Genomic DNA, 15,874 nt, shown 5'->3' with positions numbered 1-15,874 from the left:
CTTAAAACGCCGGATTTCTTTCTCGTCCCTTCGCAACGTTGATCGAAACACATCAACCGGCTTCTTCATCACCGCTTTCGAGACAAAACGCCCTCTACGTTTGTTCAGATCCGTATCCGAGTAGAGATATGTATATAGGATTACACAATGGGCCAGTTCCGGACAATAGCCGCGGCAACAATCAAATCAGCGCGCTATCAGCCCACCCCATTATCCTTTGATCCGCGACTCGCTTCGCTCGTTCCACACCCCCGCACTCTCTCTCTCTCTCTCTCGCGTGTTTCTCGCGGCAAACACTCCTGATTGCCCACCCTCCTTCTCTCTCTCTGTTTAAACAGCCTCTCTCCGGAACTCCATCTCCCTTCGTACATACACTTCGTACTTCGAGCCTGTTTAACGGGGGGTAGAGCAAGGGGGTGACATTTCAGGAGTGAGAGAGACAGAAATTGCGAGGAAGCGAGCGACGAGGGGAGGGGAGGGGGGGGGGGGGGGAGATAAAGTGAGCAAGAACTCGCGATAGGAAACATCAGAGAGCGTTTAACCATTCTCGAACTTTCTCCTGTGTAACACCCCGCTGCTCGCCCCTTCCCCATCTAATCCTCTGGTGTTTTCCTCTTTTTGAAAGCTCCTGAGAACTTCGATTTTACGAGACCTTACACAAATATTTGACATTTCGAAAATTAACTGGAAAATTCAACAATTAAGGAGCCCGCCTCGTCTTTCTTTTGTCGAATCATTTTCGCCATTGTTTTTCCTTGCAAATTCATTCGTAACGTCATTTTTTTTTTTCTATTATGACAACCCTTTATCTCGATTCGTGCTCCCAAACACCTGCAATTGTCACGTGGTAGGAAATGGCTCGAGACACGTCCAGGGAATGAAGAATTCAAATGAAGAGGGGTGCTCACACGTGCCAGCTTTTAAACGATCATTCTCGAATCGCACATGCATGAAACGGTCACTCAAACCTTTTGTCTTTAAGGCATCTTTCAGCATTTTTTTACCGTCAGTCTAATCGCTGCCGATCGCTCAGGGGCCAATAATTATTGTTTGCAAAACACGGAATTATTTTGAGCAAAACATGTGAATTTTCACATTTTTTCACGATCATTAGAAATTTTGGTCCTACAGTTCTGGGCTCCTATTAAGGGGGAGTGTCAGTGTGACGGGCTGGAAAATGAGGTACTTTCTCGGAATTTTTTCGGAAAAAGCGGCTCGATCAAATTATTTAAAATGTTGTGTATTAATTTGTTGAAGTTATCAAGTATACGAGGAATTTTTTTTTAACTCTTAATACATTTTATTAAGCAGAGGAGCGCTCGCAAAATGGCGGTGTCAAAAAAAGACTTTAAATTATAACAGTACAGCTATCGCAGCATTGCAGAAAATTTGAAAATTTTGATTAGAAAAAACATGGCGCCCATTGAGAAAAATCGAATTTTACACAAAATTTTTGCAGTAAATTGTTAATGAAAAAGTAATGAATTTAAAAAAAAACTGTACGAGGCGACGATAGCGATAAATTTTCTGAAGAGAATCCTTCTTGATCGAAGTCGAGTGGACGAAATTTGACATAGTCATGCCTGACATAGTCAGGTCAAAAAACGTGCTTTCAAGAAAAACGCGTTTCGAGTTTCGATAGGATAAAATTGAATGATGTAACTTAAATATTAATATAAAACAAGTTCTTACCGATTAATCGGCTGTCCCTGGACCATGTAGAAGCTCCTTTGGGCCCAAGCTCTTTTCTGGTCACACCGATATTCCCCCTTAAGGGGGTTTCGAATTTTTCGCACCGATATGCCCACTTAAGGGGGTTTCAAATGAACGCTCGTCTCGCAATCGATTAAGGGGGTCGATGAACACGATCATTGATCATGAGAAATCAAAATATTTCAAGAATCTTTTAAGGTGGCTGTAAAACTTGATGTCTAAACGGAAAATTGAGTGAAAATATGATGAAAAATTGTGAAAAATTCTTATTTGCCTGGAGAAAAGTGCGACAGTTTGATAATAACGGATGCGACGACTATTCGGGATTTCTAACGTTATTAAGGCCGTTGAATTTTCTCAAATTGCGTCGTTCACCGTTCTCGTTTGAGGAAACGAAGATTTTCGCGTTTTGCTGGATAGTACGCGTGTTTGTAGGTGAGCATGTGCGTGTATGAGTTTGGTCTCGTCGTGGCTTGTGTTCCATGTTCGATCGAGGCGTAACGGGCCGTTGTCTCTTCGGATGCGGGTACCTCGCTCGATTCAAGGGAGGGAAACGCGATAGAGAGAGAGAGAGCAAGAGAGAGAGAAAAAAAGATAAAAAGAAAGAGATTAAAAAACAAGAGATACGTGGAAACTCGAAATGGAAGGGGGAAAAGGTTCCTCGAGGGAGGATGAAAATCCACACACGATCGAGAACCTTAAGGGATGCTAAACGAGCAAAAAGCAGCTGCGAATATTCTTAGTTGATTTAATAACAAAAATTGAGATCTTGCGAGTCTTCGTCGCCTGAATGTCCATCCCAAAGTCGCAGCCAACTGACCTCTGAACATTTTTCAACCCCCAAACACCCTCCCTCCTCGAACCTCGAGTCAAAAACATCGAAAAAGTGCTCCAAACTCAAAATATCGTAAATACTCAAAAATAAGTGTTCACGAGATCAAACCAAGGGGAAATAAGATTTTGGAGGGATCGAAAAAATCTAAGAAAAGCCTGAAGAGACCTCGGGGGTGGTTTCCCGTTCCGAAAAAGCCTGAAAAATAATAAAACCCTTAGGAAGATATCTAAAGCAGCATTTGTTCGTCGACGAGCAACCGCGAGCCCAAAAACAAGTGAACCGACGTTTTCCAACCCCTGAAACACCCTCGAAACCCCCGATCGCACAAAAGTCCTCGAAACTCGAAAAAAACGTGTAGAAAAAATTGCGAATCGTCGGAGAGGGTTACTTTTTCTCCACTCACCCCCTCGCGGGCCGCGGAGCCGGAGATCGCGGAGGCTCGCGATTGGCCGATCCTGGCCCCTCCCCGAGGCGGATCCTGAAGCGCTTGCCTCGAACCGGGCCCGAGATAACGCAGGAGAGAATTTCGACCGCGGAGCAACGTGGCCCTGCCTTGCCCTCGACGAAATCCTCGACTCTCGATCAGTCCTCGGCTCAACTCCGAGTCGTGAGCACCTTCGAGTCGCCCACGATTAAGTGCTCCGCGATCAAACGGTTTTCCAAGTTCGGACGATTTAAAAGTGGCGGTAAAGCAACCAAAACAGCGGCCAAAAGCCCTCCAAATTTTGTGCTTTTTTAAACAACCATTTTTCGTCGCTCGCTTTTTTTCGTCGCTCGCTTTTTCTCGTCGACATTCCCACGAGCCTCAACAGTGCTTCTTCGCCTCGTTGTTTTTATCGCTCATTGAAATGGAGTTTTTTCGTTTTAAGTGCACCGACTGTTCACTCATGAAAATCGTTCACGATTTTTAATCCGCACCAACGGAGACTCCGCTTTCGTCGAGCTCCTCCTCCCTCTGGAATTCCTCCTTAAACTCTCCACTGAACATTCTGACAGCCACGATTTTTCAAGGAACATCGACTATGGTTGTACTGTAAGTATTCGCTTTCGATTTTTATCCATCATTTCAACAATAAACACTCCGATTCGTCATCGAAAATCGTCATTTTTCATAAAACTCTCGAGAAAGCACGAAAGATTGTTGCTTCCGCGCAAATATCGACTGGGAATTTTGAAAAATTTTCCGAAAATTCGAAACCATAATTTTGGAGCAAAATTTGAGTTGTACCGAGTGTTTTTTTATTTGTTTTTCCCCCCCCCGAAAATTTAGAGATTTTCTTCCTGAGAGGGTCTCAGTAATTTTAAGAATTTTAGTGTACCTTTCGCTTTCATTCGATTTCACAAAAACTGCGTTTTTTCGATCCCTTTCCCTCGTCTCTATCCTCGCTGCCTCTAATCAGTGGGCGTTCTGCGACTGGGCGATTGGCTCGTGGGCGTCGCGATCCCGTTCCCATTGGTCGAGGCTCGAAGGGTCTCGTAAAACGGGGAGCGTCAGGGAAGGGGGGCGAGCAGAGGAAAATCGTAGAAAAGGGTGGTTTCTCACGGGAGGAAAATCGGCCTGGAATTAGCACTTTTGTTGAAAAGTGAAAGTTTGAATTTTCGACAAGAAATTCTTTTCTTTCGATCAATTCAATTCTGGAGAAAAGCTTAGCTCGGGTTTCCACTGAATTCGATAGAAATTTCACCAAAACGAAAAGCGAATTTTGTCGCGAGAAAATCCTTTCGACTACGAAAAATAAAGGTTTTTGGACGTTTTTTTTTGTTTTTTTTCTCTTTCGTTTTTCGATGATGGAACCTCGAAAAACGTGGGTCCGACGAGAGCTCAAATATTCGCGGGATCTTTATTCATCTCGTATTTTTTCTTGCGTCTCGAATGAATCAGCGATTAAAGAGGAAAAAAGAAAGGGAAAAATATGCGTAAAGGACTCGTCGTTGATCAAGGCGTCGACGGCTCGCGCCTCTCGACAGATCAAACAAACGTTGCCCGTGCCGTAAAACGATCCAACCTTTTATCAGCGATCTCAAAGGTCGTGAAACGACCCTTTTCTCGGCTCGCACGCTCCCCAATTTCGGGGACATAAATATTCGCGTAAAATCATTCCTGGGATTAGTCAATTCGCTAATTGTTGGTGGGTGAATAATGGGAATTATTTTATTCGAATAATTGTGGAAAGAAATCGTTTTTTTCTGATCGACCGAATATCCGGGGGCCGAAAGAAATTCAACTTTTCGTTTTCTCATGCGGCGAATTTAGAATTTCGAATGATTTTTTTTGAAAATTTGGTAAAAAGCAACTTTCCTCAACACCGATCGAATTTGTGGAGCAAAATGGAATCGATCGAATTTCAATCATTTTCTATTTATAATAAATTTCACGTTTTAACGTACAACTTTATTTTAAATATATCTAATGAATCGTGAAACATTCACGACGCTGAAGTTTCCAACGTTGGAGTTCAACGAAATGAACGAAAAAAACGTTTTTAATTCACCAATTTTTTATTTCACGAATCGTTGGTGCAGCTTGCAAAACTACGAATCGCAAATTTGGCAGGGAACAAAATAGGAGAATTACTGGAATTATTGGAGAGTTTTTTTCGATCATTTCGTTGGATTCCAACGTTGGAAACTTCAGCGTCATAAACATTCAAATTTCCGTCTTCGAATGGAGCACTAATTTTTCGGATTTTTTAGTTCATGGACCACAAATCCCCCTCGTCAGTCGACCCCAGTCAATTTCATCTCGTTTCTCAATTATTTTATCCATCAAGAATCCCAAAATGAGGTTCGACATTTGAAAAATCTTGTGATTCCCCTTCGCTCGAAGGCGAATAACGGTATCGTTGTGTTTATATTAAAAACGAGGTGAATTTAGGCCCAAAGAATATTGTTCTTGTCTGGCGAACACGTTCGAATAATTCAGGAGTGTAAACCACGCAATTTAGCGCATTTCGTATCGAATTCTGCCCACGTGTTTTCTCGCGATTCGCCGTTTTTTCTCTCCTTCGTTATTACCATTATTATTATCATTGGTGCTGCTACCATCCATTCTTTTTCTCCTGCCGTCCGAACTGACGCGTACTCCGCCAAATTTGGTTCTCCTCGACGGCGAATCGGGACGAAAGAACCGTTTGGTCTCGCTCGATTCTCGCAAAATCATGGCGAAAAATAAAAAACTAAAACAAACGTTTTCAAAGTAGGCAAATAATCGAACGCGAGACTAATTCCCCGAGCGGATTCTCTTCGTCCAGCAGGACTCGCGTTACAAGCGCGAATCGCCGTTTCGGCACAAGCTCGCGATAATATCGGCAGGAATAAACTGCCCATTTTTCTCGTACTCGAATGAAAAAGGGGGAAAAATCACCTCGAACACGGAATTATTGATGTTTCCTAATTGTCTGTAATTCAGATGAAAATTCGAGCGCAGAATTCGTTTTCCGATTAAAAATCAATCGTGCTTCGCAAAATCCGGAGATAAAATCTTAACGAAATTCCCAAACTTTTTATTCCCCAGCATCAACGAAGAGTGCGACTCGCCGCACATTTTTAAAGAAAAATCAATGAAAATTATACCCGAAATGCCAGTTTTTATGCCTTCCTAAAAATACGATCTTCTTGCGGAGACTCAGAATTTCGAAAATCCAAATTCTCAATCGAATTCCCATTTTTATCGAAACGAGGCACTAATCTAACGACGAGATCGAACATTTTCCGAATAGCTTGCCTCAAACGTTTATCCTCGGTACATTTATACTTATTCTCTCTCCCTCGCTTGCTCACTTTCTCTACCGCATCTACACAATCTTGTTGCCGGATCACCGCCCGATGTATCATCTTACGCGGTGCTAAAGGCGATGACTTTATCACCGATCCGGGCAATCATTCACCTCGAGCTGACTTCTCGCCTCGCGCGTCCTCATCCCCTGCCCCTTTTCACATTCATCCATGCACATTCGTGCGAACTTTAACACGCGGATTTATAGAGCTCTCACAGTTAAGGGCGTTTCACCGCGTTCCCGCCGCGCTCGCATTCGAGTGTAAAAAGTTTCTCGTAAAAATGGAGCTTTTGGGTTTTTTCGTTGGAAAATCGAAAGTGCTCGCGCCGGGGGCGGGAAAATACTCTGAGAAATGGGCTGCTCGATGGGAAGTGTTGGCCAGGGAAGCGTCGGGACACTCGACCGAGATTCCTGATTTGAGTTTGCACGAACTTTGGGGGAATGCGGTTTTTTATATTTCGGAAAAAGGGCCTCGAGCGAGAGAGGAAACGAGGAAAATTTTAAATCGACAGGAAAGTATGAATTCGGTATTGTTTTTGCTCGGCGAAGTGAAAGAGGGCGGACGGAGAGAGAGATTTGAGAAGGCAGAGTAGGTGTCCAGTCGGATCGATCGTAAACGTCGGGATTTTATGGTGGATCTTTCGATAAAACGCTGTTGAAATGTGGCTGCTCGTGGCTCGTCAACGCCCTCGAAGTCTCGGGAGCGAATATTTTTTCATCGGGTTCAAATGGAAGTTTGAATCGGCGGAGAGAGGAGAGGATTTTTTAGGCTTTTTAATCCTCAAAAGTCGGCGGATTCCGAGGTCGAAAAGTCGGTGATAAACGGAGTGGAAAGCGCACGAAAAAATCTCGGGAGAAGAAAAATTCGGAAAATCATCGACGCAGATTTTTGCACAATTATTCAAGTTCGGAAATGGAGCGACTAATGGCTTTCGATCTCAAAGGGTTTCGCCGATATTCCAAAACTCCTCGACATTCGCTTCTCGATTAATCGAGCCGCGGTGCCGTGAAACGCTCAAAATTCCCGGAGTGATGAACGCGTGGGAGATTCTCGTCGCCATCAAAATTTCGTGGTCAATGACTCGCTCCCGCTCGCGGCTACGTAACGTCGCAGTTTTATTCCCATTTCTTATTATTTTTTTCAGTGATAACGCTTGAGAAATGGAAGCTTTAGGGGCTCCTTAAACTCGAAGGAATTTATCAAATATTCGGCGAGTTGAATTTTTTAAAAATCATCTTCGATCGACCTCGAGCTCAAAACAAAATCCATTTTTATATTTCAATTTTTTTATTTTTCGGCTCCGATCGAATTTTTTTCGCATCAAATATCTCTCCGTACGTTTTCAACGAGGGAAAATGTTAAAAAACCTTTTTCAAGTTCTCATAGTCTTTATAATTTTTAAATTGAAGAACAATTGTCGTTTTTTGGAATCTGGCTTCCGATCAAATTTTCATTACAATTTCATTCAATTGAGCACCAATCCTCGGAGTGAGCGAGATTGTTGCGAGAGGCGAGAAGATAAAGTGTCGCGAGGAACCGCTGATTGAGACGCGTCGCGTCCGCGGACCGGACGAAAAAACGGGCTAAAACTCAGCGTGTTGAGAAGCCTCGACTAATTCGTAGACAAATCGGTATCTGATGGGCCTAACAAGCCGCGCTCGTGTCCGTGCGTCTGTACTACGATCGAGGGTCGTCGCGCGGCAAATTGAGAAAAGAGGGGAAGAAGATGAATCGAGGAAAGAGGAAATCGCGGGGTGTTTGATTTATCGAAATGGAAAAACCGAAGGGAAATCGGCTGAGAATTTGATGAAGAGAGAAAGCAACGAGTTTATTATTTGCTGATGAAAAGTCAGCCAAAAGTCCGACGAAATGATTTTTTTTCAACCTCAACGGTCGAGAAATCGACGAAACAAATAGGAAAAATAATTAAATCGAAAACCTGCTGGAAAAGCGAAACTCGGGAGGGGAAGAAAAATTAAAAAGAGCCTCGAAAATCGGCGAAAAACTCAAAAACCAGAAATTTTTACGTTCATTACGGACGAAAACGTGAACTTTGTCAAAAATTCGATAGGAAATGAGACGCCAATGAAAGAGGGGGACAAAAAATCGTAAAAGTGTTGAAAAAATGTTGAAAAAACGATAGAAAGGCCGGGGGGGAGGAAGAAAAGAAAAAATTGGAAGCTGTGCGAAAGAAAAAGGTGAAAAAAATCTAATTCGAAATTGCGCAACGTTGCGCGGGAGAGAATGAGAGGTGAAGGTGAGACGACAGCAGGAGATAAAATCCCGATTTATGGTTGCGAGATTCTCGCACCGTTCGTTTCGTTTCGTACGAAAAAGCCCGCGGGATACACGAATACTTGAGAGAGAGAAAAAGAGAGACGGGGAGAGGGAAAAAAGGAGGAGACCCGGAGAGCGGAGAGAGAACGGCACGAGTGACACGTTCTCTCTTCTCGAGCATTATAGTTATGGGTGGCCGTGGGTGGGCTGACAAGAGCGCGTGTGCAGTTCCCGCGGCTTCCTGGAATTCCTACGAACTTTTCTCTCGCCAAGAGAATCGAGGATTCCCCAGGGGGACTGTGACCCGGGCAGAGGGAGCGAGAGAGGACGAAAAGCCCGAAAAACAATGACAAATCGGAGTGAAAACAAAACTCGGTTATCGATGGAATCAATTGAGACGTGTTTTTGCCTCTTTTTCTTTTTTTTTTATCGAATCCAGAAAAAAACGTGTGATCGATCGATTTATTGGAGTTTCATCCATTTTCAATCGAGTTCCAAAACGACTCGAGTCGAAAATTCAATAAAGAGTTCATTTCGTCTCGAGTGAGTTTCGATTTTATACACACAAATTATTTACGACGGCGTCACGATGGAGCGAAAAAAAATTGAAACTCCGCTGTTCCTCCTTAATTACCTTCTTAATTCGCCGGAATTCGTCCTCGATCGTTAAAACTCTGGTACGACAAATTTCTTCGATCGAGTTTCGACCACTTCACCACTTTTCAAACGGTACTTCGTTGAAAAAAACCAAAAACAAAATATATGCTGTAAATTAAAATTTGCAAATTGCTTCCTCAAGATGCTCAAGATGCACGATGGAGCTTACTCTATTTTTCATTTTTACTTCCTCGTAGAGGAAGCTTCGAGCATCGTGCATCTTGACCATCCTGAGGAAGTTATTTGCAAATTTTTATTTCCACCATTTTTTTTGTATACAAGAAAATAATGTATTTTCTCTGCCTTCTTTTACGAACTTTAATTTATCTCTTTGTTTAAATTCATTAAAAAAAAAAAAAACTAAATGACGAGCCATCAGAAAAAACAGTTCGCAACTTTCAATTTTCACCGTTTTTCTATTTACACTGAAATTAAATAATTCCGACAAGTTATGACGCTGAAGTTTCCAACGTTGGAGTCCAACGAAATGATCGAAAAAACTCTCCAATAATTCCAGTAATTCTCCTATTTTGTTCCCTGCCAAATTTGCGATTCGTAGTCATTCAAGCTGCACTAACGATTCGTGAAATAAAAAATTGATGAATTACAAACGTTTTTTTTCGTTCATTTCGTTGGACTCCAACGTTGGAAACTTCAGCGTCGTGACAAGTTTACTGGAAAGTGTAGAGGAAGTACAGACTCATACGCGATAGCTTAAAAAATTTCCAAAAATTCAGGCGGTTAGACGATTTTTTCAAAAACTCGTATTTTCGTAAAATTCAAAATGTCATAAAATTTAAACCGTTCGACCGATATTCCTCAAATTCAATACCAACTTTCCTACTACGATAGTCTATTTGTAAAAAAAAAATTATTAATAAATCTTAAAATTTTCGAAAGTTAGAGCGTCGACAGTCTTTTTATGAAAATTTCAAAAGCTCGTCAGATTTTCCGAGTTATAAGCGTTTTAATTTTGCAGTGCCAAACACACACACACACGCGCGCACACATCCGGAAATTTTTTCTAGATATGATTTTTCGACGTTTTGGAACATTTTGGAGACGTTGACATTGAAAACTGGAAAAAAAAAATGTTCATCGTCACAAAGCTTCCTCGATGAGCTAATTGATTTTGAGCGTGAAACCTCCGCCGCGGTTCAAATGCGTGGTCGAGAATGCGTATGCTAAGTTTTTCGAAAAAAAGAGTAAAATCGATAAAATTGAGAAAATAGTTAGAATCGATAAATTTGGAATTTGATAGGTAAAAGGAGCGGCGAACCAGTTTCTCTCGCCCACGAGTTCCTATTTTTGGCGTATTCGCGTGTTATCAACGACACTAAAGATCGTTATTGAAAATGACGATTTTCACGATTCCACAAAAGGTTTTTCGCTTTCACGGCGTTCTCATGGGGTTTTTTTGGTTCCAGGAGTCGAGTTGGCTCGCCGACGATGTCAGCGACTGTTGCCGGTAATCAGCAACAGCAACACCCCCACCAAGAATGGGACATCAACGACTCGAGCGTCCCACGGGTAATTATTGTTGTGAATTTTCATCGAATTAAACGGAAAAACGAAAAATTTTCATCGGTTCATTCATTTTCCGACGAAATTGGAAGAAAAGGACCGGAGCAAACGAAAAAAAAGTCAAATTTTTCATCAACTTGCTTAATGTCGACAAAAAAATACGGAAAACCCGTAGAGAAAGAAAAAAACAAAGATTTTCATGAATTCACTCATTGCCAAATGGAAAAACAAGAAAAATACCGAAATTTCATGAAAAAAAAATCAAATTTTTCGTCGGTTTGTTAGTTTATAACGAAAAAAATGAAAAAAAAAAAAAAAACTGTATAAAAAGGAAAAAAGCAGTCATTTTCGTCAATTTATTCGTTGCCCAACGAAAAAAAACCAGAAAAAGACTGAAGAATATGTAAAAAAAAATGAATTTTTTCAACGATTCGTTCTCATTTACCGGAAACGAACGAAATAAACAAAAAAAATGATAATTTTCGATGATTTGATAGTTTTTTGTTGTTGAAATTTGATTGATTTTTCAAGTCAAAACGAATGTAAAAAAATTCATTCCAAGGTCGCCGAGTACGACTCCTGGTCCGAATGGGCCGACGGCCACGTGAGGAAAGTGTACGGGCCCGATTGCGAGGAAGCGAGAAGACACGCTTCCGGCTGGGCGATGCGAAATACGAACAATCACAATGTCAGTATTTTGAAAAAATCGTGTCTCGGAGTCTTGGTGTGTTCGCAAGGGTGCGTTCTACCAGGCGGTGGCAGGGTACACCTCAGACCAGCGATTTGTGACAAGGTTAACACTTTTTTCAACTTATTTTCCCATAATTTTGAGATTTTTTGAAAAAATTTACATTTTTTATTCCCAATTTTGATCCTACGCGTCAGAATTTTTTTTCGATGGCAAAAAACACTTTTAAATCCACTAAAACTTCGCATACATTACTTTGTTTTATTACTTCTCGACCAAATCATCATTTAACCCTTGCAGTCCCGACTTTCTTACAGTGACGCATTTTTCGTCACATTCTGTATTAAGGAGTTTTCGGGGTCCCCGATGACGAAAGCGATGGCAGATTTTCAAAATTGAAAATTCATAACAAAAGTTTCAGGCCAATTGGATCGATTTTTTAAAAAATCGTCCGCCATATTGGATCCGTCATTTTGAATTTTGGAAAAATGACATCGGATTCGTCATCAGCGACCCCGAAAACCCCCGAGTAACAAGTTTCGGGCTAATTGGATCGATTTTTGAAAAAATCGTCCGCCATATTGGATCCGTCATTTTGAATTTTAAAAAAATGACATCGGATTCGTCATCAGCGACCCCGAAAACCCTCGAGTAACAAGTTTCGAGCTAATTGGATCGATTCTTGAAAAAGTCGTCCGCCATATTGGATCCGTCATCAATTTGAATATCCGTCAATAAAAGGAAAAAAATGATGTTCGTTACAGGCGAGGAAAAAGCAACAAGGAAAACCTTGTCCAAACAGGCAGTGCTCGGGTCGCTTAGAAATATTGTCGTGTCGTGGTCACTGCGGTTATCCAGTAACACACTTTTGGAGACACACGGAACACGCAATATTCTTCCAAGCCAAGGGGCAGCACGATCACCCCCGACCGGAGGCAAAATCGACCTCGGAAGCGAGGAGAAGCGCTGGAGCTGGCAGGCGAGTTCGAGGACTCGCTGTTCTGCTCGCCCGAGACGCTGCCCTTGGAACTAAGGTACAGCAATCGAATTCTTCGAGCTTCGATTCGAATCACTCGCACTTGATTTTACACTCACTACGCGCCCACCGCGAACGAATTTTTACTCAAAACACTTTGCACTGTAGCACACAACTGGGGTAACTGCCATTTTGGAATGATAAAAAAAAAACGTTCGAAAGAAGCTGGAAATCGGCGGGCTCAAAAACTCTACGAAACGACCCATAGAAATTTATTTCAAATCGCATTTTCAAACGAAAACGAGTCGGGTCTCGAGAATCATTATCGATCAATGGCCAGCTCGAACGAAAACAGCGATAAAAATCGTTTGTTTTAAATACATTCGCGAACGTTTATTATAAATTTAACATTTACCTTGCTCACTGGATTCCACGCGTTGTTTTTTTCGAGTCGATTTTCTCCACAGAACATTATTTTTCATCATGTCGACGTAGCAACTTTCCATGATTTTTTTCGGAACCCTTTTTCCAGCTCCTGTCCTTGAGAGGCACGAAGCGACTGAACTCCGAAAACTTGGCGCCACCTCCGAGAAGCGCTCAACCACCACCGTTAATCTCGGACAAAGGTAAAACTATCGTTTCACTTAATTTCTCAACAAAAAACACTGGCACCGCCGTTGAGAGCGCGCACTCGTAGGAGCGGGGGCGAGAAGAGTTAGAAGGACTACGAAAAATTTGAGATTTTTCATCGTGACTAGCGAAATTGTTTACACTGTCAAAATGGAATTCTTACGTCAAGAATGTAAAAATTAATTGAGTAAATTTTTGAGTTGGTCAATATGTAATTTTCGCCTCATTCGAAGTCAAGATTAAGATGTAATTTTTGGCTGAAAAACTCTGAAAATTTTAATTCCAATTTATTCCATGGAATCGTGAGGGACATTTGAATATTTAATTTTTCGTTGCAGGATATTCTTGTTCGTGTTCTCCCTTCGAGTGCGTGTGCGGAGTTGGAGCGACAGGAGTTCCTTACAACAATCAATCGAACGGGCAGCAAACGACTTTGTACAACGCTCAAGGTTCGTCGAACGAGGGTTATTGGGTGCACGAAAACATGCACGAGGGTAGTCCGAACAATCACGAGAGTCAGGCGACGAGCAGCGGTTATTGTCTGCCGAACCAGCACGTCGCCCAGGAGGCTTCTTACCCGGATTTTCCTTCGTTTCCGAGCGACATTTTCCAGCCCGAAGAAATATTTCAGTTGGACCAGCCTCTGAGGGCGGATTTCCCGGTGAGTTCGGGGAGCGTGGACCGTTCGCCGGCGAGTTTGCTTGACCTTGGGAGCGGCACGATAAAATACGAGGTTAAAGGGGGCGAGCAGTCGTACTGGAATCAGCTGTTGAGCGACGACTCGAGCAGCAGCAATCCGAGCCAATCGCAGACGGCGGATGAGCGAATTAACTTTCCGAGTTTCGATTCCTCCAAAACTGTAATCGATCATTACGAGAGAAGGGAGAACAATTCGAGCGAGGAGCATTACGCGATCTACGGGAGATCCCAAGTCGAGAAAATTTACGCGAATGATTCCCGAAAAAACGATCAATCCTACTGGAGCGATACGAGCGAGCGGCAAGATTACCAAAACTACGCGTGTTCTAAACCAGAAGAGGGCGCTGGCATCGATTCCCGGAGATCGATCGATTGTTACCTTGCCCCGAGCAAGATGATCGATAATTCCTCGATTTACCAGCAAAAGTCCATGTCCCACGGGGCGTGTGACGATAAAATTTCTAAAACTAGTCAAACTACCTTAATCAACGAGCCTAATCACTCGATTTTCACGCCTTTCGACGATTATCATCGTCTCATGGTCGAACCTACTTTACCGACGAAAGCTAACATGGCTCAATCGATAAGCGAGCACGAAATCTTGCAACAGAATCGAATCCTCGACGACAGGCTCAACTACGTTCATTCGGAGGCCCACAATCCTTCGAACAACGGGAATTCCGTCAGTGAGAGGCTCTTCGACGGCCACGATTCGAGGGTAGGAGCCCAAAGAACCAGCCCCGAAACTTTTTTTTATCCTGCCAACGAGCGCTGTCAATACACCTGTGAAATTCTCGACACGAGATTGCCCAATTTAACCAACACCAATCCCTGCACCAACATCAACTCTTACGGCGATGTTTCCGACCTCGAATTACCCGCTTTCGTCGACTACACCCTCGTCGGCATGCTCTGCAGCCCCGGAGACAACAATCCCTCGAACAACAATAATATGGTCAGTAATTGTGCCCAAAACACTCAAACTTTCGTTCCCCACCATTAAGCCCAATTATTTGAGGTTATGACGCGAATCGACGCTTCAAAATTTCGGCATTTTTTTCTCCGCAACCGAACAACTAATTGGGATTCAACTGACGTCATTTTACCCAGAAAAATGGCAAAAGTCAGTTCGATTTTTCCATCTCGAGCGGCCACTTCACTTTTAAATAAAAAAATCAAATATCTTCGAATCAGGACGTGCAGTGAAAATCTCAAAAGTGGCAACGCATGCAAAAAAGTGAAAAAAACTTCGAAAATCACCGCAATATCGATTACGTGCACTGATGCGAGAAAAGACCGAATTCCTGCTCAAAATTCCGTTGCGTCGACGATCTCGACGCGTCCGATTCCGGCGGTCGTGATGCGTCGCAATCCAGGGAGCTTTTGTTCCCCCCAAAAAAACGAACGAGAAAACAAGACTCAATTCTCCATTCTCCGAGTCTTTAGAGATCCCTCAAAACTGTACTTATCGTTGAGAAAAAAAAAGAGAAACCTACAAAATCGCACTTTATTGATCTGACTGAAATGTAAGAGTTACTATATATCTACGACCACGATTTTTTCCTTCGACCCTAAAATATAGTGAAGAAAAAAAATATATGCATATATAGATATATAAATGCGTGTAAATTGAACATGAGAAATTAATCGATGCGATTTTTTTTCTGCGTTAAAATGTATTTGTATTATAAATAAATCTATCCATAGTTGCAAATGATTTTCCCCCTTTTATTTTTTTCATTTCAAACCACTAATCACGACGAGTGTGCTCACTAATTTATTTGGATTTGGGGGAGGGGAATTTTTGTTTCGTGTTGAATAAAAAATGAGCACAATTTTTTTATATTCATAATATTTATTTGTTTCGTATTTTCGTATCATCTATTCCTCCATTCACTTTTGTCTCTTCCAAAATCTATTCGTCGCTCTCTGTTTAATAAAACAGACCCGAGAGCCATCACAATACCGGCAGGGTCTCTGTTTTCACAGTGTCTTCACATTACTCAATTTTATATTTTTTCTCGTCCTTCTTTCTCGTACTTTTGATATCTCACATACATATTTCATATAATTCGTACACCCGTATCGATACAACGAA

At 42.1% G+C, this 15,874-nt stretch overlaps 1 protein-coding gene across 1 annotated transcript; it reads left to right on the top strand.

The window, feature by feature from the left end:
* The first annotated feature begins 3,570 nt into the window (after nucleotides 1–3,570).
* LOC122417798 (uncharacterized) lies at nucleotides 3,571–15,493 on the top strand. Its single transcript, XM_043431598.1, has 6 exons — nucleotides 3,571–3,581; nucleotides 10,687–10,789; nucleotides 11,346–11,576; nucleotides 12,236–12,505; nucleotides 12,980–13,073; nucleotides 13,416–15,493. Exons 1-6 carry the CDS (start codon nucleotides 3,571–3,573, stop codon nucleotides 14,777–14,779), a joined length of 2,073 nt encoding a protein of 690 aa, XP_043287533.1. The 3' UTR covers nucleotides 14,780–15,493.
* Nucleotides 15,494–15,874: the final 381 nt, after the last annotated feature.

The sequence above is a fragment of the Venturia canescens genome, chromosome 11 (assembly GCF_019457755.1).
Source record: "Venturia canescens isolate UGA chromosome 11, ASM1945775v1, whole genome shotgun sequence".
NCBI classification, from domain to species: Eukaryota; Metazoa; Arthropoda; class Insecta; order Hymenoptera; family Ichneumonidae; genus Venturia; species Venturia canescens.
Note: the sequence above shows the minus strand (reverse complement) of the source record. Positions and strands in the feature narration are given on the sequence as shown.

Excerpts from the sequence above, each read along its gene's own strand:
- LOC122417798 (XM_043431598.1), top strand. Across the intron at positions 10,790-11,345 it reads ACGACTCGAGCGTCCCACGG|GTCGCCGAGTACGACTCCTG; the intron begins GTAATTATTGTT and ends ATTCATTCCAAG. Across the intron at positions 13,074-13,415 it reads ACCGTTAATCTCGGACAAAG|GATATTCTTGTTCGTGTTCT; the intron begins GTAAAACTATCG and ends TTTTCGTTGCAG.